General features: G+C 40.5%; 1 protein-coding gene across 1 annotated transcript in view; it reads right to left on the bottom strand.

Moving 5' to 3' along the window:
- itpr3 (inositol 1,4,5-trisphosphate receptor, type 3) overlaps nucleotides 1-27,957 on the bottom strand; it is a 350,279-nt gene that overhangs the window by 187,047 nt on the left and 135,275 nt on the right. Inside the window, exons 22-25 of the mRNA XM_018091571.2 lie at nucleotides 18,115-18,314; nucleotides 16,008-16,137; nucleotides 3,904-3,961; nucleotides 3,613-3,778 (exon numbers count right to left, since the gene is read on the bottom strand). Of these exons, the coding sequence (XP_017947060.1) occupies nucleotides 3,613-3,778; nucleotides 3,904-3,961; nucleotides 16,008-16,137; nucleotides 18,115-18,314 (554 nt within the window). The remainder of the gene's footprint in view (nucleotides 1-3,612; nucleotides 3,779-3,903; nucleotides 3,962-16,007; nucleotides 16,138-18,114; nucleotides 18,315-27,957) is intronic.

The following is a 27,957-nucleotide window of genomic DNA, read 5'->3' as shown; positions in this document are numbered from 1 at the left end:
ACAAGTTTATAAACTTGCTGCACGACAACTTTATGTCACAAGTTGTTGAGGAGCCAACCAGGAACCATACTATACTAGATCTAGTGATCTCTAATGACCCAGAACGTATAGCAAATGTGCAAGTGGTTGAACCCCTGGGTAATAGTGACCATAATGTTATTTCATTTGATGTTTGGTGCAGGAAACAAATTTACACGGGGGCAACAAAGACACTGAATTTTAGGAAGGCAAATTTTAGCTCCTTAAGGGCAGCGCTTCAGGGCATAGATTGGGGCATTATGTTTTCTGATAAAAACACAGAGCAGAAATGGTTGTCATTTAAAATGATATTAAATCATTACTGTTCTCAATTCATTCCATTAATAAGAAAAAGTAGAAGTGTTAAGAATCACCCTATGTGGCTTAACTCTGAGGTAAAGAAGTTAATAGGGAAAAAAAGGAATGCTTTTAAGAAATATAAGTCAGAGGGGACAGTAGATGCGTTTAATGAATATAAACACTATAACAAGTGTTGTAAAACAGCAATCCGGAAGGCAAAGATAGAAAATGAGGAGCGCATCGCGGCCGAGGCCAAGACTAACCCCAAAAAGTTTTTTAAGTATATTAATAGTAAAAAGATGCAGGTTGAGGGTGTGGCCCCATTGAGTTATAATAACAATATGGTTACAGCGGATACAGAAAAGGCAGATGTGCTTAACCAGTTCTTTTCTTCTGTGTATACAGTAGAGGAGCCAGTGGGCCAAGTCCCACCCAATAGCTTCACTGTTGCCTCAGCTCCAACTACACAGTGGTTGGCACAGGATATGGTGCTTAAAGGGTTACACACGATAAATGTAAACAAGGCACCGGGGCCAGATGGAATACACCCTCGGGTACTGAGAGAGCTAGGGGCAGAATTGCAGTGGCCCTTGTTTCTGATATTCTCAGACTCTCTTTCATCAGGTATGGTACCTAGGGATTGGAAGAAGGCGAATGTCATTCCCATATTTAAAAAGGGAGTAAGATCTCAGCCTGGCAATTATAGGCCTGTAAGTTTGACATCCGTGGTGGGCAAGTTATTTGAAGGCTTGTTAAGGGATCACATTCAAAATTATGTAGTGGAGAATGGCATTATGAGCAGTAATCAGCATGGCTTTATGAAGGACAGGTCATGTCAGACCAATTTAATTGCTTTTTATGATGAGGTAAGTAAGAAGCTGGACAGTGGGGATTCAGTAGATATAATCTATTTGGATTTTGCCAAAGCATTTGATACCGTTCCCCACAAACGACTGCTTTCTAAGCTAAGGTCTATTGGTCTTAGTGAAGTCGTTTGCACATGGATAGAAAACTGGCTACAGGATCGGGTACAGAGGGTGGTTGTTAATGGCACATTCTCTACTTGGAGTAAGGTTCTCAGTGGGGTCCCTCAGGGTTCTGTACTGGGTCCACTTTTGTTTAATTTGTTCATAAATGACTTAGGGGAGGGTATTATGAGTAATGTATCAGTGTTTGCAGATGACACAAAACTCTGCAGACCAGTCAATTCTATCCAGGATGTGACATCCCTGCAGCAGGATCTTGACCAACTGGCAATCTGGGCAGCTAAGTGGCAGATGAGATTTAATGTGGATAAATGTAAGGTCATGCACCTGGGATGTGAAAATATGCAAGCCCCGTATACCCTTAATGGGACTGCACTAGGCAAATCCATAATGGAGAAGGACCTTGGAGTCCTTGTAGATAATAAACTTGGCTGTAGCAAGCAATGCCAGGCAGCAGCTGCAAGGGCAAACAAGGTTTTGAGCTGTATTAAAAGGGGTATAGATTCACGGGAGGAGGGGGTTATTCTTCCCCTTTACAGAGCACTGGTAAGGCCCCATCTAGAATATGCTGTTCAGTTTTGGTCTCCAGTGCTCAAACGGGACATTATTGAGTTAGAGAGGGTCCAGAGAAGGGCAACTAAGCTGGTAAAGGGTATGGAAAGTCTCAGTTATGAAGAAAGACTGGCCAAGTTGGGTCTGTTTACACTGGAGAAGAGGCGCTTAAGAGGTGACATGATAACTATGTATAAATATATAAGGGGATCATATAATAACCTCTCTAATGTTTTATTTACCAGTAGGTCCTTCCAACGGACACGAGGGCACCCACTCCGTTTAGAAGAAGGGAGGTTCCATTTAAACATTCGGAAAGGATTTTTTACAGTGAGAGCTGTGAAGTTGTGGAATTCCCTCCCCGAATCAGTCGTACTGGCTGATACATTATATAGCTTTAAGAAGGGGCTGGATGGATTCTTAGCAAGTGAGGGAATACACGGTTATGGGAGATAGCTCTTAGTACAAGTTGATCCAGGGACTGGTCCAATTGCCATCTTGCCTTCCTCTGGATCAACTTGTAGTTAGGCAGGTTAGGTATAGGCATTATGGTTGAACTTGATGGACGTATGTCTTTTTTCAACCCAACTTACTATGTTACTATGTTACTATGACAATGACCCAAAACATACAGCAAAGGCAACAAAGGAGTGGCTCAAGAAGAAGCACATTAAGGTCATGGAGTGGCCTAGTCAGTCTCCGGACCTTAATCCAATAGAAAACCTATGGAGGGAGCTCAAGCTCAGAGTTGCACAGAGACAGCCTCGAAACCTTAGGGATTTAGAGATGATCTGCAAAGAGGAGTGGACCAACATTCCTCCTAAAATGTGCGCAAACTTGGTCATCAATTACAAGAAATGTTTGACCTCTGTGCTTGCAAACAAGGGTTTTTCCACTAAGTATTAAGTCTTTTTTTGTTAGAGGGTTCAAAAACTTATTTCACTCAATGAAATGCAAATCAGTTGCTATCTTTTATTTAAAGTTATTTTTTCGATTTTCCTTTTGATGTGCTATCTGCCACTGTTAAAATAAACCTACCATTGAAATGATACTGTTCTGAGACTTTTCATTTCTTTGTCATTGGACAAACTTACAAAATCAGTGAGGGGTCAAATAATTATTTCCTCCACTGTAAATATGTGAAGATTTAATCCATTTATAGATTGTATTTAGATTTATAGATTGTGCCAAATATTCTTAGCCTAATTATTCTCAGATTTTGAATTTTACTACATACATTTTAGGTGTGTGTTTTGTTTAGCTATAGGTAATTAGATTTGCAAAAGAAATTGCTTTCAATGTAGTTAAAAAAAATTGGGACAGGTTATGGTAGTTAGATGAGACCAAGATACAACTTTCTGTAAAAAATTCAGAATCTGTGGTACAAATCTAACAATGTCCCATCTCAAAAAACTACCAAAAAAATACTACAGTGAGGTATCAGAGCTATAGTATCATGCTGATGTGCTTCTTACTATCTTGTTTTTACAGTCTTCTGGAAAACTAAAGAAGCTTGGTAAAAGTTTATGTTTTACCATGGTCATATAATTACTGTAACAGATTAGAATAACTGGAGTGGATTAAGAAAAAATAGTGAATGCCCTACCCTACACAGCCTCGTTGCGCCCCCTCCTTATGGTTTAAAATCTAGTAGTGAGCACAACTTCCCTTTTTTATTTTTTGCTACAATATATATTATATATTTATATATATTTTTTTTTTTGTTTATTCCTCATTTACTTTCAGCTCTGCATACCTGTTTGAAAGTATGTAGCACTTCCTGTCGTTGACTGAAATGTTTGAAAAGCAATTGTAAGGAGCCAGAAATAAGAGATGGATAGTCATTCATTGTCAATTGAATAAGGACACGGAGAAACATTCTTCCTCCCTCATCATCTACTTCTAGCATGCTGGTGCTCTTTCTGCAGAGAAACACAAATATTGATCTGAACTATTGCCACAATCCATGTTTCAGATTAATCTTAAATTATTTCAAAATTTCAACAAATTTACTTGTAAGTATTTCTAGAATGAGGCTTTGTCTTACCCCACACCAAACATAGCTTCTGCCAGCTCTCCAATGCGATCCAAGTTCAACGATGCATCTTCAAAAAAACACATAATTTAAAAAATAAATAAATATATATACACACACATATATATATATATATATATATATATAACAGGGAATTTTATAATGAGCTATATGATAAATTTAAAGTACAAAGAAAAATTTAATTCCAGGAAACCATATATTTTTTAAAAGTACACATTCTGCCGAATACAAAATGGGTAACCATGTCTTCCAACTCGTAAGTACCAAACGGCAATGCTTTCCTGAATTTAGCAGTTTCTATAAAAAATTATGAAAATTCAAAAAACCTCAAAAGCTTACACTTTCAAGCACCTTATCTCCCACATAGCATAAGGTACCAAGAAAACACATCCTAAATATAAAAGCCAAGTGTCCACTGGACAGTTTGATGCCCATTGTGCATAGGATTACTAAAGTATCTGGCATGTAGAGACCCCAAAAGGAAGTTAGTACATACAAATTGCCCCAGAGATCTCTTTAGCTACTGAAAATTCCACATGTTAACTGCAACCATATATTTTCAGAAAGTACACATTCGGGCAAATTAAAAATGGGTATCCATGTCTTTCTAATCCAAACTACAGAGACGCAATGCTTTACCAAAATTGCTGGTTTTGATAAAATACCTGAAAATCGCATCAAACCTTCCAATTTCAAGTACCTTTTCTCCCACATAACATCAAGTACCAAGAAAACACATCCTAAATATGAAAGCCAAGGGTCCACTGTACAGTTTGATACCCACTTTGCATAGAATCACGATGCATGTGGCATTTAGAGACCCCAAAAGGAAGTTAGTGCATACAAAGTGAATAAGCTGCAATATAAGCTACCGGCATGTGTATTATGTGCCATAAGACCCCCTAACAGTATGGAGACCCTAGAAGATCAAATATTTTCCGAAAGTACACATTCTAACAAAACAAAAATGGGTAAATACATCTTTCTACTGCAAACTACCAAACTACAAAGCTATGCTAAACAAAACGTTTTTTATGACATTTCTGAAAATTGTCACAAAGCTTGCATTTTTGTACCCCATATTTCGTAACGTACCAACATAAAACAATCTAAATATGAACGCCAGGGGTCTACTGGACAGTTTGATGCCCTTTATGCATAGGTTTACCAAACTATGTGGGGTACAGAGGAAGGCAAATTGAAATATAGCAGACAAAATGTCCATGGGCAAAGACAAGTAACAAAGAACAATATGAAATGCAGTAAAATTGCTACAATCCAAAAAAAGTCACTAAAATCTATTTTTTTTCCTAGTGATATCTGCAGTCAGAATCACAGTTTACGTATTTTGGTTTGGGCAAATTAGTTTTACAGACAAAGTCAAGCGAACAACAACTATGCATAACTGAAAATGCAATAAAATGGCTAAAAATGCAATAAAATCACTAAAAATGCACCAAAATCATAGAAAATGTAATAGAACACCAAAATAATACACAATGACACAAAAACATTTTTTTCAGGCAAGAATAAAAACGATGCGATTAAAAAAAAATTACAAAATTACATGTGTGTACACATGGAAAAATGTGTTTTGTGTGCATGTGTGTGTGTGCAAGTAAGTGTGAGTGCTGTGAATGTGTGAAACCCTCCCCAAATTGTATGTATGTGTGTAAGTGTGAGTATAAGTGTGTATTAGTGTATTATGTGTGTGATTGTGTGATTTTTAACACTTACCTGGGGCAAGCAGTCCAGAACCTCTGGAGGTGGGAGGAAGGACCCAGGAGCCGTGCTGAGTATGCAGAGAGAGGGAGAGGGAGGGGAGAGCAGGAAATGACAGGCACATCACAGACAGCATGTCTGACATTTCATATGGGGCCCCTGGGCGATCGCGCCCCAGAGGCCACTCGTTTGCCCCCTCTGCTCGTTGCCTAGGGGCTGGGGAACGAGCGGGGAGCGAAGGAGTGGCTTGAAAATCTCCCGAACCCAGAAGTGCAGCAGGACGTAGAATCTACATCCTGTGGCACTTAGGTACTTTTATACACAGGACGTACATTCATTCACAAAAGATCATTTCAATACGAAAATTTTGGAACTTTCGGATCGTAAGTACGAAAGAACATAATGGGACATATTTAATTCCAACAGAAAACATTGTTTTATGGTTTATCACAGCAAAATGTATGGCTCTATGAGGAAATTTGGAACTAGGAGATAGGATATAAGCATTCCTCATTAAAATACATCTATCCCAATATGTGTATTTGAAAAGAGAACTGGCTTGCAAAAAGAATTTTGGTAAATGAAACATTTTACAGTATTGTTAGCAGAGTACCGCAGTGGTCAACCCTTAGTCCTTTGCTTTTTAATTTGTTTATTAATGAACTAAAGTTTGGTATTTTAAGTACTGTCTCTATTTTTGCTCCTAATACTAAATTGTGCAAGACTATAAGGATCATATGCTTACCTCAGACGGAGACACAGTGTTTAAATTGCTCACTGCACATGACAGAAGTCACAAAAGGGGGTTGATTCTGATGCAACTGCAGCTGTTGTATCAAAATTAACACAATTGTGCTTAGCCTAGTAAATGTATGAAAGCAGTGTTTCCTCCCATTGGTGCAGGATGCTGTGGGAACTCTGAAGCTACCAACATCTCTGCTCCAGGGTTCCCACAGCTATTGTACCAATAAGACCAACACTACTTTCATGCCAAACACCAGAAATTACATTTTCTATTAGGCAATTGCCACAGCAGAGCTTCATTAAACAGGAGGCAGGAGCACATTTTGACACAAATACCTTTAACCACGAAAAGCACTTGTCACGTCTTTTTTCCACCCGCGACTTTTTTTTTTGACACGCAACAAATTTTTCCATGGTAAATTTTCACCAAAGTTTCGCAAAACAATTTGCCAATGGCAAAATTTGCTGCAAATCCATGTCTGGCGAAAAAAATTTCTCATCATTGTTCAGTGTTGATTAATGCAAGGTTATAACCTCTGCTAAAAGTACAAATGGAAGTGTGTTGGAGGCCTCTTGTGGTTAACGATCTGTGTAACTAGAGCCAGGAGAGTTTTTCAGTGGCTTCTAAAGCAAATAAAAAGCCATTAACGCAATGGATAAAAGCATTATTTTGAATGGAAAGGCCTCACCTTGACTATACAGTGCAGTTATAAGCCCCAGTCCTTAAGAAGTATATTAATAAACTGGAAAGAGTGCAGTGACAATCATATAGACTGGTAAAATTAATGGAACTAAAAGTTATGAAAGTATGAGGAAAGATTGTCAAGGCAAGAGTTGTTTCCTCTTGAAAAAAGGTGCTTGTGAAGTGAATTTCTTTACAAATACATTAGAAGACATAGAGATAGTGGAAGATTTGTTCTTCACAAATAATGAAAGGCTGCCCCCTTAGACACAGGGAATTGATGCAAAATAAAAAGTATTTTTATTGAAAAAATTCCAAAGTGGTTTGGCCCTGAGGAAGAGCACTGGTTGTGCTCGAAACGTTGGAAATTTTCAATAAAAAAACTTTTTCTTTTGCATTAAGTCCCTGTGTGTGCAGCACTCTTTCTATTATATTTGCAACTTGGGGGCCTATTGGCCCCAAAGTACATGGGGCAGTGCACGGGTGTATGCATTGGTTTACATGGTGGGCATTACTTTACCTCAGGTGTAGATGAGGTCATCACAGTAGCTGGGGCAGCAAAGCATTCTGGGAAACATCTGGAAGGTTCTTACAGCTGCTTGCAGATGTGATTGGCTGGCTGTCAGGTGGCATGATCGGCAGGCTTAGGCAGGCCATAGGCTGGCAGATGTTTCTTGCCCAGCAACGGGCTATATATGGCATGAGGGCTGCATATAAAAAGGGGCATTCCGGGCAGCGCCGTGCAGAAAGATTTTTCTACCTTGCAAGCAGGTCAGAATGTTATCCAAGGCTGCCGTCGCTGGACCGTCTACTTCTGCCGCCAGCACCGCGATGATCAAGCCCAGCCTGGAAGAAATCTTGCGATGGGCTGCACAAGCAGGAGAAGAGGAGCGCCGCCTCATCGCTGAGCTGTGCCTTCGCCCCCTGCCTCAGGATGCAACATCCGGCGCCGAATCCCCACCATCAGAGGAAGCGACATCACCAGCCGCCCCTTCCTCCGCTCCCTCTACACTGCAGAAGCGTGCACCCCGGAGAAGGCCCGCCCCTTCCGGGTCAAAGGTCAGCGTGCACAGGAAGAGGAACACCGGCGCTTCCAAGGTACCGGCAAAGAAGAAACCGGCGCTCTCCTTCACCTCCCCAAGCAGAGCAAGCGCTGCTGGCTCACAGGACCCTGCTATCCCTCCTGCTAGCTGGCCAGCTATGTCCCCTCCGGCACTCTGTAGGCAGCAAACTTCGGCAGCTTCTAGTGGAGTTTCTGTTGTTACTCCACAGGGCTGTAACACTTCAACAGCTGCCAATGACAGAAGTGCAGGGACATTCAGAGCAGTGGCCTCAGCACCTGCTCCTTCTCCTTCCCCCTCCCATCTCTCTCTACAGGTCCAGCCTCTTCAGAGTGGACCGTCAACTGTTTTACAGGAAGCCGGCTCCACGCAGGAGTTAGGTAATGTTGACATCCTAAAATCTATTCTCTCCTTACTTACTCCTGGCGCGGCGCTCACGCAAGCAAGCGCAGGGGTCAATGAATCTTCATTTAGAGACTCAATATTATGCGAGACCACTCCATTAGGTTTGCATTTACCTCAAACTGTAAAGGATAAAATCATTAGGGGAGAATATGTTGATTTATTGTCTTTATTACCTACGGTTAAGTTATTTTTGAAGGATAAAAAGAGTGAGTCTGAGGAGGATAGGCCAGTTGCTAGGACCTTTACAAATTGGTTACAGGCTTTTTGTATATATGCCAATATTCTTTGCAGTAAGCACCCCGAGCTGGGCGCAAGCTTGTTTAAGCATATTGATATTGTGTTGGAAGCTTATAAGTCATATGGAGGGGTTGCGTGGTTTACATATGAAGATAAGTTTAGACAGAAGATGGCAGTTCAAAGGTCTATTCCTTGGGGTTCTAAGGACATAGACCTTTGGATGGGCATGTTGGCCCCAAGACCAGCTGCTACACCCGCTTCTGGTCCGCCAAAACCGGGTCAAAAATTTAATACTTGTTGGGCTTATAATGAGTCAGCATGTAAATGGCAGCACAACTGTAGATTCAAACATGAGTGTTCTCATTGTGCTGGCAATCACCCGGCCTTTCGTTGTGTCAACAAACTGTTATCTAAGGAAACAGGAAAAGCTGACAACCCCAGTGAGGTTGCCAGAAATGCTGCCTTATCTAAGGCAATATCCAAATCACAGGAAGGCGGAATTAATTAAAAATGGTTTTAGCTTTGGTTTTTGGATCCCCTCTAGGGATAGTTCCTCATTAGTTATCCCGGATAATTTAAAGTCAATTAACTCTAATTTGGGTATAGTTCAAAAATAGCTAAGGAAGTTGCAGCCGGTAGGGTCAGAGGCCCCTTCTTAGAACCCCCCTTGTTTGATTTTAAGGTTTCCCCCCTAGGGTTAGTTCCTAAAAAGGAACCAGGAACTTTTAGAATGATCCATCACCTATCATTCCCGGCAGGAGATTCAGTTAATGATGGGATTGACCCAGATTTATGTACCGTTAGTTATACGTCTTTTGATCAAGCTATTGCCAGCATTAGACAATGTGGAGAAGGTGCTTTATTAGCAAAAAGTGATATTGAATCAGCCTTCAGGTTGTTACCAATACATCCTGATTGCTGGCATTTGCTAGGTTTTCATTTTGAGGGTCAATTTTATTATGACTGTTGTCTTCCTATGGGTTGTTCCCTGTCCTGTTTTTATTTTGAAGCTTTTGCCACATTTTTGGAATGGGTAGTACAATTTGAAACAGGTTCAAAATTTATATTGCTTTATTTGGATGATTTTTTATTTATAGGCCCAGCCCATTCTAATCATTGTCTTTTACTGTTGAAGACATTTATGTGGGTGTCTAAAAAATTTGGGGTTCCTTTGTCAGTTGAGAAGACGGTGTTCCCTAGCACGTCTTTACAATTTTTAGGAATTGAAATTGACACAGTCAGGCAGGAATTTAGGCTGCCGTTAGAGAAATTAAATCGTTTAAAGAGCCTAATTGGATCAGCTTTAGCAGCAAAAAAGTTAAAATTAAAGCATATTCAATCTTTGATTGGTCACTTGAATTTTACTACAAGAATTATACCTATAGGCAGGGTTTTCAACAGACGCTTAATTTCTCTAACAGCAGGCATAACTAATCCTAATTGGCATATTAGAATTCCTCAGGAGGTTAAGGATGATTTGATCATTTGGCAGCATTTCTTACAAGATTTTAATGGGAGAGCTTTCTGGCAAGATGAGTTCATAGGTAACTCTGTTTTACATCTTTATTCAGATGCTGCTGCATCTGTTGGATTTGGAGCAATATTTCAGGGCCACTGGTGCGTTGATACCTGGCCAATTAGTTGGCATGAGCAAAAGTTAACCAGTAATTTAGTTTTACTAGAATTTTTTCCCATTTTAGTGGTATTAGAAATATGGGGTGAGCAATTGTCTAACAAAAGAATAATTTGGCATACCGATAATATGGGCGTTGTTTTTGTGCTTAAAGGAACAGTAACACCAAAAAATGAAAGTGTATAAAAATAACTAAAATATAATGTGCTGCTGCCCTGCACTGGTAAAAGTTGTGTGTTTACTTCAGAAAGTCTACTATAATTTATATAAAGAAGCTGCTATGTAGCCATGGAGGCAGCCATTCAAAGGAGAAAAGGCACAGGCACATAGCAGATAACAGATAAAACACTATTGTATTCTACAGAACTTATCTGTTATCTGCTATGTAACCTGTGCCTTTTCTCCTTTTTTCCAGCTTGAATGGCTGCCCCCGTGGCTACACAGCAGCTTATTATATAAATTATAGTAGTGTTACTGTAGCAAACACACCAGTTTTACCAGTGCAGGGCTACAGTGCATTATATTTTTATTACTTTAAAGCACTTTCATTTTTTGGCGTTACTGTTCCTTTAATAATCTTTCTTCTAATTCTCCTCCGGTGTTGAGATTACTAAGGCAGGTTGTTTTTAGGGCTTTAAAACACAATATCTGGATTAAGGCCAAACACATACCGGGTTTTAAAAATAACGTAGCTGATGCTTTGTCTCGGTTACAGTTCGACTTATTTTGGAGGATTGCGGACAACCCAGATCCTTACGGTGTCCCCTGCCCAGATTATCTTTGGGATCTCATTTTACCAGAACATGCCAGATTATAAAGGGAGCTTTGTCGCAAAAAACATGGAATGAATATGCTGCAAGCTGGTTGAATTGGTCCATGTTTAAACAACATGCAAGAGGCATGGCAGGATAAGGATTTATTCACGTGGTATTTACTGGAGCTTTTGGAGGCTCAGTATTCACATTCCAAGATTAGTAAAAATGTGGCAGGCATTTCCTATTTTTTGAAGCTGCAGGGCTTGTTCGATTTTACTAAGCTATTTTTGGTCAAACAATTGTTAAAAGGTCTAGCTAGGTCCTCCCGATCCGTTGATCACAGAAAACCCATAACTATTTTATTGTTGACAAAGTTGATAGCGGTTCTTCCTGCATTTTGTTTTTCTCAATATGAATGTATACTTTTCAAATTTTTGTTCATATTATCTTTTTTCGCTGCACTCAGAGTGAGCGAAGCGGTGTCGCTGAGCAAAATGAAGCCAGGAGGTCTTGGTGTTGAGGATGTGATTCTAGTGCAGGGTAAGCTTAGGATCCTGGTCAGGAATTCAAAAACTGATGTATTGGGAAGGGGCATGGTTATTTGGCTAGGTGAGCTGAAGCTCAAAGATTTGTGTCCAATAAAGGCATTTCAGGAATATTGTGCTATTCGCCCCAATATTCCTGGCCCCCTTTTTATTCATATTGATAGTTCACTGTTATCAGCATTTCAATTCAGACAGGTCCTTAAAAAGGCTGTTGCGGCTGTAGGTTTATCTCCCGGGGATTACAATACGCACTCATTTAGGATTGGCGCTGCTACACAAGCTTTCCTTATGGGTTTCAATGAGCAGTCTGTCATGCAATTGGGTAGGTGGTCCTCAAAACGTTATCGCTCTTATATTCGTCCCAGTTTAGTTGAATTTTAATTTGGGCAATATATGTCTTTGTTTTTTCCTAGGGCACCCTCTTATGGTGTGGATTGTTGGTCACTCTTTTGTTTTCCATGCAAAGAAAAGAGCTCAGCAGCGCAATTATGGAATCAATCTTGGCATTAAAAATTTGAAAGTCATTTGGATGGGTATTAGAGGTTTGAAATGGGACGATTTAATTCCAGTCATTATGCAAATGTCCACAAGGTGGGGTATTCCCTCCATAGTTTTAGTTCACCTGGGGGGTAATGATATTGGTTCTATAAGATCTATCGATCTTACTAGAAATATCAGGCGTGATCTTGCCCAAATTCGCTTTATGCTCCCTGACACCATTATTATATGGTCCGAGGTTATTCCTAGACTTATTTGGTTACAAGACGCTGCAGTAAAACCGCTTGAGAAATGCAGGAAGAAACTGAATCATAATATTTCTAAGTTTGCAAAGAATGTTAACATTTTTGTTCATAGACACTAAGGGGCTGATTTACTTACCCACGAACGGGTCGAATGGAGTCCGATTGCGTTTTTTTCGTAATGATCGGTACTTTGCGATTTTTTCGTATGTTTTGCGAATTTTTCGGATCCAATACGATTTTTGCGTAAAAACGCGAGTTTTCCTATCCATTACGAAAGTTGCGTAAAAAGTTGCGCAATTTGCGTAGCGTTAAAACTTACGCGAAAAGTTGCGCATTTTTCGTAGCGTTAAGTTTTAACGCTACGAAAAATGCGCAACTTTTCGCGTAAGTTTTAACGCTACGCAAAATGCGCAACTTTTTACGCAACTTTCGTAATGGATACGAAAAACTCGCGTTTTTACGCAAAAATCGTATTGGATCCGAAAAATTCGTACAGAATCCGAAAAAATCGCAAAACATACGAAAAAGTCGCAAAATATTCGTTTTCAAGTCGGAACTTTTCCAATTCGGGTCGGATTCGTGGGTTAGTAAATCAGCCCCCTAGAGTTGGAGTCTGGTGGGAAAGGCCTTTATTGGCACGATAGAGTGCACTTGTCTGAAATTGGTAATGATATTTTCAATATGGGCATTCAGGATGCCCTGGAAAAAGCAATTTCTTTTTTGGAAGGTGCCAAGACCAATTTAAGGTCTTAAATGGTCTTGGCGTGGAGGTAAGCCCTGGGCTGTTTGGCAGGGGCTAAGAAATGCTCAATCTAGTTCATTCGAGGCAGCCTGCTGGGTTTAAGCAGAGGCTGGCTGGGGTATTCCTTTTCTCATATGTATTTTTTAGAAAAGTTATGGAAATGTTATTTACGGTTTTGGTAATAAAAAACAGCTGCAGCCTTTCTCCACTAATGCTCTGGTGTCTTGTGTCTTTATTTATGTTATTTATTATATGTTTACTTATGTATATATTGTTGGTAAGCGTACACATTACGTGCTACTAGCCCCATGCAACTTGGGGGCCTATTGGCCCCAAAGTACATGGGGCAGTGCACGGGTGTATGCATTGGTTTACATGGTGGGCATTACTTTACCTCAGGTGTAGATGAGGTCATCACAGTAGCTGGGGCAGCAAAGCATTCTGGGAAACATCTGGAAGGTTCTTACAGCTGCTTGCAGATGTGATTGGCTGGCTGTCAGGTGGCATGATCGGCAGGCTTAGGCAGGCCATAGGCTGGCAGATGTTTCTTGCCCAGCAACGGGCTATGTATGGCATGAGGGCTGCATATAAAAAGGGGCATTCCGGGCAGCGCCGTGCAGAAAGATTTTTCTACCTTGCAAGCAGGTCAGAATGTTCCCACCCACCCACCCTATATATATTAAAAAAATAAATAAATAAATAAAAATAATAATAAAAAAATGAGAGAAGAAAAAGTGTATTGTCGCAGCTGTATGGAGGTAAGCCCTGGGCTGTTTGGCAGGGGCTAAGAAATGCTCAATCTAGTTCATTCGAGGCAGCCTGCTGGGTTTGAGCAGAGGCTGGCTGGGGTATTCCTTTTCTCATATGTATTTTTTAGAAAAGTTATGGAAATGTTATTTACGGTTTTGGTAATAAAAAACAGCTGCGGCCTTTCTCCACTAATGCTCTGGTGTCTTGTGTCTTTATTTATGTTATTTATTATATGTTTACTTATGTATATATTGTTGGTAAGCGTACACATTACGTGCTACTAGCCCCATGTGTTTTTGACCTGCACCAAGGGCATTTGGGCTTGTATAGGGTGTGCTCCTCTCTGTGTACGATATATATATATATATATATATATAGTCTGAAAGTTCAAGCACACCAAACAAAAAAACTTTAAACCTGGGTACTATCCAAGCATAGTAATACACAAAATCTGGGTCTGCTGATGTCACAACCTGTGGAGGTGGATGTTGCACAATGATTGGCGAGCCTTTGCTTTTAAATATGTAAATATTTATTGTTTTTAACTGAAAACTGTGTCTTGAGAAAGGTCCGAGATGGGGACCGAAACGTCAACCTGTTTTCTTTTTAATGATGCAAATTAAAAGTTAAGTTTTTTCCGTTTTACGTCTATTGGGGAAGTACAGGAGCCTGGGTGCAGGTCAAAGTAGATTAACAGATGCAGCAAGAAGAGGATCTGCACTCACAGGACTTATAAAGAAAAAACGGTGTTTATTCAAGCAGACTGACGTTTCGGCTAACACACTAGCCTTTTTCAAAGTGACAAACATACAAGCATAAAATCAAAGTGAAAATAAATATAAAAGGCTAACAAAAAGCATATGTCCTGTTAGTCATCGAATCACAAAAACGTATAGATTGTAACCAAGACTGTTAGGAGGAAAGAAAAGGCAACAATGTAATAAACTCCTCAGGCTATCGTGCAGCTAAGAGTGTCAAGAAAGGGCCTGTGCCCTGGATATTATGTTATATTACAACAGAAACATATCCGTTCAAGGTACAGAATAGCAAACTTTGTACTTTTGTTTACAAAGTTTGCTATTCTGTACCTTTAACGGATGTTTTCTTATTTCCTCCTAACAGTCTTGGTTACAATGTATACGTTTGTATGAGTCGATGACTAACAGGACATATGCATTTTATCTTTATCTTTACTTTCACTTTGATTTTATTCTTGTCTGTTTAACTCTTTTGTTTTTTTGTTATTGTTGGTCCCTGCACAGGGACGTAAGATGACGTCAGCCCCACTCCTTCCCGCCACAGAATGTTTTTAAGGCACTGTGTTTGATTTATTAGTGTGTTACCGAAACATCAGTCTTCTTGAATAAACACCGTTTTTTCTTCATAAGTCCTGTGAGTGCGGATCCTCTTCTTGCTGCATATATATATATATATATATATATATATATGTGTGTGTGTGTGGTTTTTTTTTTTTATATATGTGAATGTACTGATAGGTTTGTATATGTATATATTTACATAATCTTTTCAATATCATGAAAAATATTACAGAAGTGGAAATACAAGTTGCTTGGTGCAAGGCACTAGCGATTATTGCAACAACCCACTGTGGGAACCCTGTTATTACTACCACATCATGGTTAGACCTACTGCCTTAAAATAAAGTTTACCTTGGTAAACTAACACCTTCCCCTTCCGCATTTAATGAGGACTGTGAGGTTGTGCAACTCACAACCCATGGCTATTGTATTGGCAAATACATTAGATTATTTCAACCATATTTGTAATGTTACTAAGTTACCTCCTCAGGAAATGCCTCTAAAATAAAAGCACACGTTAAAAAAATTGGTTGGCAGATGGTACATACATTTGTTGAGTAAAATAAGGAAGGCAAGAAAAAGAGAAGAAATTCAGTCATAGGAAAGAAAAATTAGGAAAATAGTTTGATTGGTTCACAAGCATGTCAGTTATCAATATACTGCTGTTTTTCTCTGTAATTCTTGGCATTGGCAATATGATAGTTATGACCAAAAATATCTTGGGTATAGATAAACATGAAAGTAACATATAAATTACTTGTGGAATCAAAAGCTGGAGCTGTTCCATCTGCTGCATTGTCCTGCATAGGAAACACTTCAACAAATTCCTTCTTGAAGACAGAAAGAAGATATGATATTCTATAGTCCAGTCTTACATTGAGGATGAACTGGTAATATAACAAAAAAATGAACATAAGATTGTTACAATAGCTGCAAAAAAAGCATGTGACAATACATGAGATTCCTAAAAAGTGGTATTTATTAATTAGCCTGGAAGTGTTTAGCCTTTGATGTGAGCTATAATGCTAGAGACCATGCTTCGACTCCAAAACTCACAACTCAGATTGACTGATGATAGAAGTACCAATCTCTGATATGAGGTCTTCCCTTTACTACTTCATGTATGTCACTCATGTACATACCTGTATCTGTCCTTTCCCTTGTTCAAAGGTTAGTAGAAAAGCTGCAGCATTCTCTTAAAGGGGCAGTTTACCTTTAAGTTATTTGTTTCATGTTATAGAATGGAAATTCTAGTTGATCTTCATTATTTATTTTTTTTATAGTTTTTTAATTATTTGCCTTATTCTTCTAACGCTTTGCAGCTTTCAAATGAGGGTCACTGACCCCGGCAGCCATAAAACGGTTGCTCTTTGAGACTACTGTTTTATTATTATTGTTACATTTTATAGCTTATTTAGCTATTCAGGTCCTCCCCTATTTATATACCAGTCTCTCATTCAAACCAATCCCTGGTTACTATGTTAAGACCCTAGCAACTAGATAGCTGCTGAAACTACAAACTGGAGAGCTGTTGAACAAAAAGTTAAATAACTAACAAACTACAAATAATAAAAAATGAAGAACAAATGAACAACCCCTTTAATCACTTAGGATTACTTCTTCTCCTTTAACCTACTTGACTTCTTTCCTTAGAAATTGACTTAGGCTCTTGGCTTACTGATCATGCTCAGTTCTTATCAACCCAGGTTACCAAACACTCCCTCCAGTCTAGCAGGCAATGAAGAGATGGCACTGCTGGTTTCAGTAGAAACTCAGCTCTGCTGGAGAAACATGTTTTTTTTTCTCCTAACCTCCTGTCCTGAGCTCAATATAACCATTACAGGGCACAATCCAAGTCAAAGTCAATCAACATAAGTTCTGCCTGCTAGAGATGTAGCGAACTGTTCGCCGGCGAACTAATTCGCGGACTTTTGCCGATGTTCGCCGCGTTTTTTCGCCTTGGTTTTTCCGCCGCGTTTTATCGCCTATGCATATACATAGGAATAGCTTGCGGTTTTTTTTTGGCATTATTTTTTGGCGGTTTTTTTGGCGGGTTTTTTTTGGCGTTATTTTTTTGCGTTTTTTTTACAAAGTATTTTTCAGAGAAATTTTTGCTTGATCCCCCTCCTGCATGCCACTGTCCAGGTCGTGGCACCCTTTAAACAACTTTAAAATCAGTTTTCTGGCCAGAAATGGCTTTTCTAGGTTTTAAAGTTCGCCTTACCATTGAAGTCTATGGGGTTCGCAAAGTTCGCGAATATTCGCGAGTTTTGTCGAAAGTCCGCGAACGGGTTCGCGAACATTTTCGGCGATGTTCGCTACATCTCTATCTACTGCCTGCATTTTTTGTTTCATGAACTTTACAGGACACATGCTTTTTGCAGATGTAAATGCCACTGAAGATGTGTGAGAGGAAAAATGCCTGCCGGGTGAAAGCTGCTATTTGTTTTAGGAAAATGTGATGGTGCTGGCAATTGGAGGGGATTTATAATTTAATAGTGTGGTTTGGGTGTGGAGATGTGCACAACGGGAAAATGTAGGGTTTACATATCCTTAACTATGCATACATCCATCACCCAGTGACTGATATAAAGATAAAGAAGGTAAAGTTTTGTCATAGATGAAGGCATATGAGAATTGAATAGCTGAGCCAGCACGTGCCTAAAAGAACTTGCATGATGCTATGTTTTTTATTTCTGCAAGCACAGGATCATAAAAAATAAACTGAGATGGCTGTCCAGATGCCAAAATTAAAATTGAAAAAGATATTAGTTTAAAAATATATAATTAATTCCCCCTTGCATTCCCTTGCTGCTGGGGTTATTTTAAGCTTTATGGACACATTACATTTTTTTGTATTATACCTGTAAAATCTCCAGGATCTTGAGCTTGGTTTCCATAACAATAATGTTCTCCATATCCACATTCTTTCTTTTAATCGGGGTCTCATGGTTGACTACAGAGCTTAATGACTGAGATGAGCTGTATCCTGTTTGCTTCCGATTAAGAACCATTGTAGACACCATCTGTCCAACTCCATGGATAGATCTTCTAACATTTTTTCCTGAACAAATGATTCAGAATTCATGGTGAATTTTCCATTTTCTTTTAAATAAGAAGAATGTCATCTTTTGATCTTAAGATGTACAGTTACTTTAGTATAGGTATCAGTATATAGGGTATATATATATATATATATATATATATATATATATACAGTGGTGTGAAAAACTATTTGCCCCCTTCCTGATTTCTTATTCTTTTGCATGTTTGTCACACAAAATGTTTCTGCTCATCAAAAACCGTTAACTATTAGTCAAAGATAACACAAGTAAACACAAAATGCAGTTTTTAAATGAGGGTTTTTATTATTTAGGGAGAAAAAAAATCCAAACCTACATGGCCCTGTGTGAAAAAGTAATTGCCCCCTGAACCTAATAACTGGTTGGGCCACCCTTAGCAGCAATAACTGCAATCAAGCGTTTGCGATAACTTGCAACGAGTCTTTTACAGCGCTCTGGAGGAATTTTGGCCCACTCATCTTTGCAGAATTGTTGTAATTCAGCTTTATTTGAGGGTTTTCTAGCATGAACCGCCTTTTTAAGGTCATGCCACAACATCTCAATAGGATTCAGGTCAGGACTTTGACTAGGCCACTCCAAAGTCTTCATTTTGTTTTTCTTCAGCTAATCAGAGGTGGATTTGCTGGTGTGTTTTGGGTCATTATCCTGCTGCAGCACCCAAGATCGCTTCAGCTTGAGTTGACGAACAGATGGCCGGACATTCTCCTTCAGGATTTTTTGCTAGACAGTAGAATTCATGGTTCCATCTATCACAGCAAGCCTTCCAGGTCCTGAAGCAGCAAAACAACCCCAGACCATCACACTACCACCACCATATTTTACTGTTGGTATGATGTTCTTTTTCTGAAATGCTGTGTTACTTTTTATGCCAGATGTAACGGGACACGCACCTTCCAAAAAGTTCAACTTTTGTCTTGTCGGTCCACAAGGTATTTTCCCAAAAGTCTTGGCAATCATTGAGATGTTTTTTAGCAAAATTGAGAGGAGCCTTAATGTTCTTTTTGCTTAAAAGTGGTTTGCGCCTTGGAAATCTGCCATGCAGGCCGTTTTTGCCCAGTCTCTTTCTTATGGTGGAGTCGTGAACACTGACCTTAATTGAGGCAAGTGAGGCCTGCAGTTCTTTAGATGTTGTCCTGGGGTCTTTTGGGGCCTCTCGGATGAGTTGTCTCTGCGCTCTTGGGGTAATTTTGGATGGCCGGCCACTCCTGGGAAGGTTCACCACTGTTCCATGTTTTTGCCATTTGTGGATAATGGCTCTCACTGTGGTTCGCTGGAGTCCCAAAGCATTAGAAATGGCTTTCTAACCTTTACCAGACTGATAGATCTCAATTACTTTTGTTCTCATTTGTTCCTGAATTTCTTTGGATCTTGGCATGATGTCTAGCTTTTGAGGTGCTTTTGGTCTACTTCTCTGTGTCAGGTAGCTCCTATTTAAGTGATTTCTTGACTGAAACAGGTGTGGCAGTAATCAGGCCTGGGGGTGACTACAGAAATTGAAAATTGAAATTGATAAACCACAGTTACGTTATTTTTTAACAAGGGGGGCAATCACTTTTTCACACAGGGCCACGTAGATTTGGAGTTTTTTTTCTCCCTTAATAACGTAAACCTTCATTTAAAAACTGCATTTTGTGTTCAATTATGTTATCTTTGACTAAAAGTTAACGGTTTTTGATGAGCAGAAACATTTAAGTGTGACAAACATGCAAAAGAATAAGAAATCAGGAAGGGGGCAAATAGTTTTTCACACCACTGTATATAGCATAGGAAAGAATATCGCACTCACAGGTCTTAATTGAAGAAAACGTTGGTTTATTCTCACAGCATACAACTGACGTTTCGGCTGCCTCCGCAGCCTTTCTCAGAAAGGCTGCGAGAAAGGCTGAGAAAGGCTGCGGAGGCAGCCAAAACGTCAGTTGTATGCTGTGAGAATAAACCAACGTTTTCTTCAATTAAGACCTGTGAGTGCGATATTCTTTCTTATGCAATGTTTCCTGAACCTTTGATACTGCACCCAGGCGATCATTGTTTACCTAAACGTGAGTGCCAGCTCTCCATAGACTATATATATACAGTCCACAAAATTTTCAGCACACCAAACCCATAATATAAATCACCTGGGTGCTACCTCCATGTGTCTAATTATCCAGAAGTCCAAGAATTGGGTGCACACCAGGATATTTTTTAAAAATTAAAACGTTACTTTTATTTAAACATGCTGTTAAAACAGGCCAACTTTTCGGTCTCCTCCTAAGACCATTATCAAGACCACATACACAGTTAAAATCAGCAAATAAATAGATTAAACCTCTAGACACTCCCCCAAGCCCCACACTCCCATCCCAGTCACATGACTGAATAGTTAACCCTGTAGGCTAAAGCATAACAAAGTAATTGTTATGCATAAGGGAGCATGTAGTGCAAGAAATACCAAGTTAAAAAAGTTCATACTTATCTACTGACAAATAATGCAGAAAATGTAACCATAGATGGTACAGGAAAATACAGAAAAGAAAAAAGGAAACAAAGACATTAAATGCTTAACCATAAACTGGTTAGCCAGTGTAGCAAACTCAGCAATGTTGAGCAATGTTGATGTCCTCACCTTTGCTCTAGTAAGTGCAATTAACTAACTGCTGTGTGACTTGTAAGTGCTAACTGGCTGATTGAGCATACTAATTAAGGGGGTGGAGTAAATCTGGTAAATTCTCAACAGACATTTGGCTGTTTGGTTTGAACCTCAATAAGTTTCTGACTGCACAGCGAGTTTGGGAGCTGCTAGCGAGAGTTGCATGTAATCTAAAGTGTTGCATGTAAATTTAAGTGTATAGCAGGCGTTAAAAACAAAAAAGGCGTTTGGGGTTTACTGTGCATGCTGGGAGTGCTGGTTGAAAGGAGAAAGTAAGTGCAATTAACTAACTGCTGTGTGACTTGTAAGTGCTACCTGGCTGATTGAGCATACTAATTAAGGGGGTGGAGTAAATCTGGTAAATTCTCAACAGACATTTGGCTGTTTGGTTTGAACCTCAATAAGTTTCTGACTGCACAGCGAGTTTGGGAGCTGCTAGCGAGAGTTGCATGTAATCTAAAGTGTTGCATGTAAATTTAAGTGTATAGCAGGCGTTAAAAACAAAAAAGGCGTTTGGGGTTTACTGTGCATGCTGGGAGTGCTGGTTGAAAGGAGAAAGTAAGTGCAATTAACTAACTGCTGTGTGACTTGTAAGTGCTACCTGGCTGATTGAGCATACTAATTAAGGGGGTGGAGTAAATCTGGTAAATTCTCAACAGACATTTGGCTGTTTGGTTTGAACCTCAATAAGTTTCTGACTGCACAGCGAGTTTGGGAGCTGCTAGCGAGAGTTGCATGTAATCTAAAGTGTTGCATGTAAATTTAAGTGTATAGCAGGCGTTAAAAACAAAAAAGGCGTTTGGGGTTTACTGTGCATGCTGGGAGTGCTGGTTGAAAGGAGAAAGTAAGTGCAATTAACTAACTGCTGTGTGACTTGTAAGTGCTACCTGGCTGATTGAGCATACTAATTAAGGGGGTGGAGTAAATCTGGTAAATTCTCAACAGACATTTGGCTGTTTGGTTTGAACCTCAATAAGTTTCTGACTGCACAGCGAGTTTGGGAGCTGCTAGCGAGAGTTGCATGTAATCTAAAGTGTTGCATGTAAATTTAAGTGTATAGCAGGCGTTAAAAACAAAAAAGGCGTTTGGGGTTTACTGTGCATGCTGGGAGTGCTGGTTGAAAGGAGAAAGTAAGTGCAATTAACTAACTGCTGTGTGACTTATAAGTGCTACCTGGCTGATTGAGCATACTAATTAAGGGGGTGGAGTAAATCTGGTAAATTCTCAACAGACATTTGGCTGTTTGGTTTGAACCTCAATAAGTTTCTGACTGCACAGCGAGTTTGGGAGCTGCTAGCGAGAGTTGCATGTAATCTAAAGTGTTGCATGTAAATTTAAGTGTATAGCAGGCGTTAAAAACAAAAAAGGCGTTTGGGGTTTACTGTGCATGCTGGGAGTGCTGGTTGAAAGGAGAAAGTAAGTGCAATTAACTAACTGCTGTGTGACTTGTAAGTGCTACCTGGCTGATTGAGCATACTAATTAAGGGGGTGGAGTAAATCTGGTAAATTCTCAACAGACATTTGGCTGTTTGGTTTGAACCTCAATAAGTTTCTGACTGCACAGCGAGTTTGGGAGCTGCTAGCGAGAGTTGCATGTAATCTAAAGTGTTGCATGTAAATTTAAGTGTATAGCAGGCGTTAAAAACAAAAAAGGCGTTTGGGGTTTACTGTGCATGCTGGGAGTGCTGGTTGAAAGGAGAAAGTAAGTGCAATTAACTAACTGCTGTGTGACTTGTAAGTGCTACCTGGCTGATTGAGCATACTAATTAAGGGGGTGGAGTAAATCTGGTAAATTCTCAACAGACATTTGGCTGTTTGGTTTGAACCTCAATAAGTTTCTGACTGCACAGCGAGTTTGGGAGCTGCTAGCGAGAGTTGCATGTAATCTAAAGTGTTGCATGTAAATTTAAGTGTATAGCAGGCGTTAAAAACAAAAAAGGCGTTTGGGGTTTACTGTGCATGCTGGGAGTGCTGGTTGAAAGGAGAAAGTAAGTGCAATTAACTAACTGCTGTGTGACTTGTAAGTGCTACCTGGCTGATTGAGCATACTAATTAAGGGGGTGGAGTAAATCTGGTAAATTCTCAACAGACATTTGGCTGTTTGGTTTGAACCTCAATAAGTTTCTGACTGCACAGCGAGTTTGGGAGCTGCTAGCGAGAGTTGCATGTAATCTAAAGTGTTGCATGTAAATTTAAGTGTATAGCAGGCGTTAAAAACAAAAAAGGCGTTTGAAACTTAAAAGGCACTATACAAGGGATTTCACTCGGGAGACTGTAAGTACCCAGTTGCAATATGAGTTGCAGTATGATTGCTGGTGTTACTCAGTGTGCATCTTGTCGCATGTATGTGGTCCTGGAGCAGCAGTTCCATGCAGCATTTACTTGTGAGAGATGTAGGTGGGTTTTCCTCTTGGAATCTGAGGTGCAGAATCTAAGGGGGGAACTGGCATCACTGAGGGCAGCTGCAAGCATGGGGGAGAACAGGAGGCTCACTGAGCAACCACTGGCAGGGGCCGGTGTAGTGGGGGGGGGAAAGGGACAGTGGAGGTTAATGAGGGAGACAAATTTGTAACAGTTAAGAGGGGAAGTAGGGGACACAAGGGTAGGGGGGCTGGTTCAAAGCTTGTACAAACCAACAGATTTGCCGCGTTAGGTGAAGATGCTGGGGAAGGCAGCTCTGAGCTAGCATGTATGGAGCAGGCTGACTCTCAGAGCACCCTGGGAGCCGGCACCTCTAATACAGGTGGGGGGAGTAGTGCTAGGAAGGGAAGGCAGGTTATAGTTGTAGGGGATTCAATTATTAGAAAGGTGGATAGGGTAATTTGTCGCAAAGACCCTACATGCCGAACTGTGTGTTGCTTGCCTGGTGCTAGGGTTCGGCATGTGGTGGAACGAGTGGACAAATTGTTGGGAGGGGCTGGGGAAGACCCGGCGGTCTTGGTACACATAGGTACCAATGACAAAGTTAGAGGAGGGGGGGAAGTCCTCAAGAACGATTTTAAAAAGCTAGGTGCAAAGTTGAGGGCGAGGACTTCCAATGTAATTTTCTCAGAGATATTACCTGTGCCACGAGCAACATAAAGAAGGCAGCGGGAGCTCAGGGAGATTAATGCGTGGCTGAGAGATTGGTGCAGGGAGGAGGGCTTTGGGTTTCTCCAGAACTGGGCTGATTTCTCAATCGGCTACAGGCTCTTTGCCAGGGATGGGCTGCACCTCAATGATGATGGGGCAGCTGCTTTGGGGGAAAAGATGGCTAGAGGGTTGGAGGAGATTTTAAACTAGGAGTGGGGGGGGAGGGTGCAGCGGGAAATTCTGTGGTAGACAGGATAGATGAGGTAGTGGGCATAGTAAGGGAAATTGGGGGAGGAGACTTGCTTCGGGATACTGATAATGGCAGGGAGGCCCATAAGTTGTTTACACGTCATTCTCACGCCGGAACCAGTATTAAATGTATGTTTACCAATGCAAGGAGTCTGACTGGTAAAATGGGAGAGCTGGAGGTACTGGCGTTGGAGCGGAAATATGATGTGATTGGTGTTGCTGAAACTTGGTTGAATGAGTCTCATGACTGGGCAGTCAATATTGGGGGGTATACATTGTTTCGGAGGGACAGGGGCAATAGAAAAGGAGGAGGAGTGTGTCTGTTCATTAAGCACGACTTAAAAGCAAATATTAAGGAGGAATTTATGGGGGGAACAGAGGGAGCTGAATCCTTATGGGTTGAGCTTCTCACAGATAGTAAAGAATCTACCAAACTAATTGTAGGGGTATGCTATAGACCCCCTAATGTAAGCGAAGAGGAGGAGGCCCAGCTCCTGTTGCAAATAGAAAAGGCTGCTAGTTTGGGGCAAGTGATAATAATGGGGATTTTAATTACCCTGATATTGACTGGGGCAATAGTACTGCCAGGACAGTAAATGGGAACAAGTTTATAAACTTGCTGCATGACAACTTTATGTCACAGGTTGTTGAGGAGCCAACCAGGAACCATGCTATACTAGATCTAGTGATCTCTAATGACCCAGAACGTATAGCAAATGTGCAAGTGGTTGAACCCCTGGGTAATAGTGACCATAATGTTATTTCATTTGATGTTTGGTGCAGGAAACAAATTTACACGGGGGCAACAAAGACACTGAATTTTAGGAAGGCAAATTTTAGCTCCTTAAGGGCAGCGCTTCAGGGCATAGATTGGGGCATTATGTTTTCTGATAAAAACACAGAGCAGAAATGGTTGTCATTTAAAATGATATTAAATCATTACTGTTCTCAATTCATTCCATTAATAAGAAAAAGTAGAAGTGTTAAGAATCACCCTATGTGGCTTAACTCTGAGGTAAAGAAGTTAATAGGGAGAAAAAGGAAAGCTTTTAAGAAATATAAGTCAGAGGGGACAGTAGCTGCGTTTAATGAATATAAACACTATAATAAGTGTTGTAAAACAGCAATCCGGAAGGCAAAGATAGAAAATGAGGAGCGCATCGCGGCCGAGGCCAAGACTAACCCCAAAAAGTTTTTTAAGTATATTAATAGTAAAAAGATGCAGGTTGAGGGTGTGGCCCCATTGAGTTATAATAACAATATGGTTACAGCGGATACAGAAAAGGCAGATGTGCTTAACCAGTTCTTTTCTTCTGTGTATACAGTAGAGGAGCCAGTGGGCCAAGTCCCACCCAATAGCTTCACTGTTGCCTCAGCTCCAACTATACAGTGGTTGGCACAGGATATGGTGCTTAAAGGGTTACACACGATAAATGTAAACAAGGCACCGGGGCCAGATGGAATACACCCTCGGGTACTGAGAGAGCTAGGGGCAGAATTGCAGTGGCCCTTGTTTCTGATATTCTCAGACTCTCTTTCATCAGGTATGGTACCTAGGGATTGGAAGAAGGCGAATGTCATTCCCATATTTAAAAAGGGAGTAAGATCTCAGCCTGGCAATTATAGGCCTGTAAGTTTGACATCCGTGGTGGGCAAGTTATTTGAAGGCTTGTTAAGGGATCACATTCAAAATTATGTAGTGGAGAATGGCATTATGAGCAGTAATCAGCATGGCTTTATGAAGGACAGGTCATGTCAGACCAATTTAATTGCTTTTTATGATGAGGTAAGTAAGAAGCTGGACAGTGGGGATGCAGTAGATATAATCTATTTGGATTTTGCCAAAGCATTTGATACCGTTCCCCACAAACGACTGCTTTCTAAGCCAAGGTCTATTGGTCTTAGTGAAGTCGTTTGCACATGGATAGAAAACTGGCTACAGGATCGGGTACAGAGGGTGGTTGTTAATGGCACATTCTCTACTTGGAGTAAGGTTCTCAGTGGGGTCCCTCAGGGTTCTGTACTGGGTCCACTTTTGTTTAATTTGTTCATAAATGACTTAGGGGAGGGTATTATGAGTAATGTATAAGTGTTTGCAGATGACACAAAACTCTGCAGACCAGTCAATTCTATCCAGGATGTGACATCCCTGCAGCAGGATCTTGACCAACTGGCAATCTGGGCAGCTAAGTGGCAGATGAGATTTAATGTGGATAAATGTAAGGTCATGCACCTGGGATGTAAAAATATGCAAGCCCCGTATACCCTTAATGGGACTGCACTAGGCAAATCCATAATGGAGAAGGACCTTGGAGTCCTTGTAGATAATAAACTTGGCTGTAGCAAGCAATGCCAGGCAGCAGCTGCAAGGGCAAACAAGGTTTTGAGCTGTATTAAAAGGGGTATAGATTCACGGGAGGAGGGGGTTATTCTTCCCCTTTACAGAGCGCTGGTAAGGCCCCATCTAGAATATGCTGTTCAGTTTTGGTCTCCAGTGCTCAAACGGGACATTATTGAGTTAGAGAGGGTCCAGAGAAGGGCAACTAAGCTGGTAAAGGGTATGGAAAGTCTCAGTTATGAAGAAAGACTGGTCAAGTTGGGTCTGTTTACACTGGAGAAGAGGCGCTTAAGAGGTGACATGATAGCTATGTATAAATATATAAGGGGATCATATAATAACCTCTCTAATGTTTTATTTACCAGTAGGTCCTTCCAACGGACACGAGGGCACCCACTCCGTTTAGAAGAAGGGAGGTTCCATTTAAATATTCGGAAAGGATTTTTTACAGTGAGAGCTGTGAAGTTGTGGAATTCCCTCCCCGAATCAGTCGTACTGGCTGATACATTATATAGCTTTAAGAAGGGGCTGGATGGATTCTTAGCAAGTGAGGGAATACACGGTTATGGGAGATAGCTCTTAGTACAAGTTGATCCAGGGACTGGTCCGATTGCCATCTTGGAGTCAGGAAGGAATTTTTTCCCCTCTGAGGCAAATTAGAGAGGTTTCAGATGGGGTTTTTTGCCTTCCTCTGGATCAACTTGTAGTTAGGCAGGTTAGGTATAGGCATTATGGTTGAACTTGATGGACGTATGTCTTTTTTCAACCCAACTTACTATGTTACTATGTTACTATGTAAAACATAGAAAAGAGCAGTGTTCATTTAACCCTGCCGGTGCCAAAGTACCTAGTTTTTTAATCCAAAACACCTCTCTTTGGAGAAGTAACCTGGCCCGATCACCACCCCTTGTAAGGGGCGGCACATGATCAATTGCAATGTAATGAAAGGTGGGCAACCTGTGCCCCATCTCTAGAAAATGTTTGGCAACAGGCTTATTGGTTGTACCATCCCTGAAGGCCGTGCTTATGGCCGAACGATGCCCATCCATCCGTAATCGTAGTTTTTGATCCGTCTTCCCCACATATGAAAGCCCACAGGGACATGTAATCAAATAGATTACATACAAAGTAGTACATGTAATGCGATGTCTAATTTTATAGCGTTTCCCTGTGTGTGGGTGCAAAAATGAATCACCTGGGGTGGAATATAGTTGGAGCTGACAGCGATTTAAGGAGAATAGTCCCGGAACCACCAATGATCTGCTATAGAAGGGGCACCAACCTCAGGGACCTTTTAGTTAAAAATGACCCGGTAAAATGCTATTCCCGACAACGG

This window comes from Xenopus tropicalis, chromosome 2 (genome assembly GCF_000004195.4).
Source record: "Xenopus tropicalis strain Nigerian chromosome 2, UCB_Xtro_10.0, whole genome shotgun sequence".
Taxonomy (NCBI): Eukaryota; Metazoa; Chordata; class Amphibia; order Anura; family Pipidae; genus Xenopus; species Xenopus tropicalis.
This window is presented reverse-complemented; position numbering and strand designations above follow the sequence as displayed.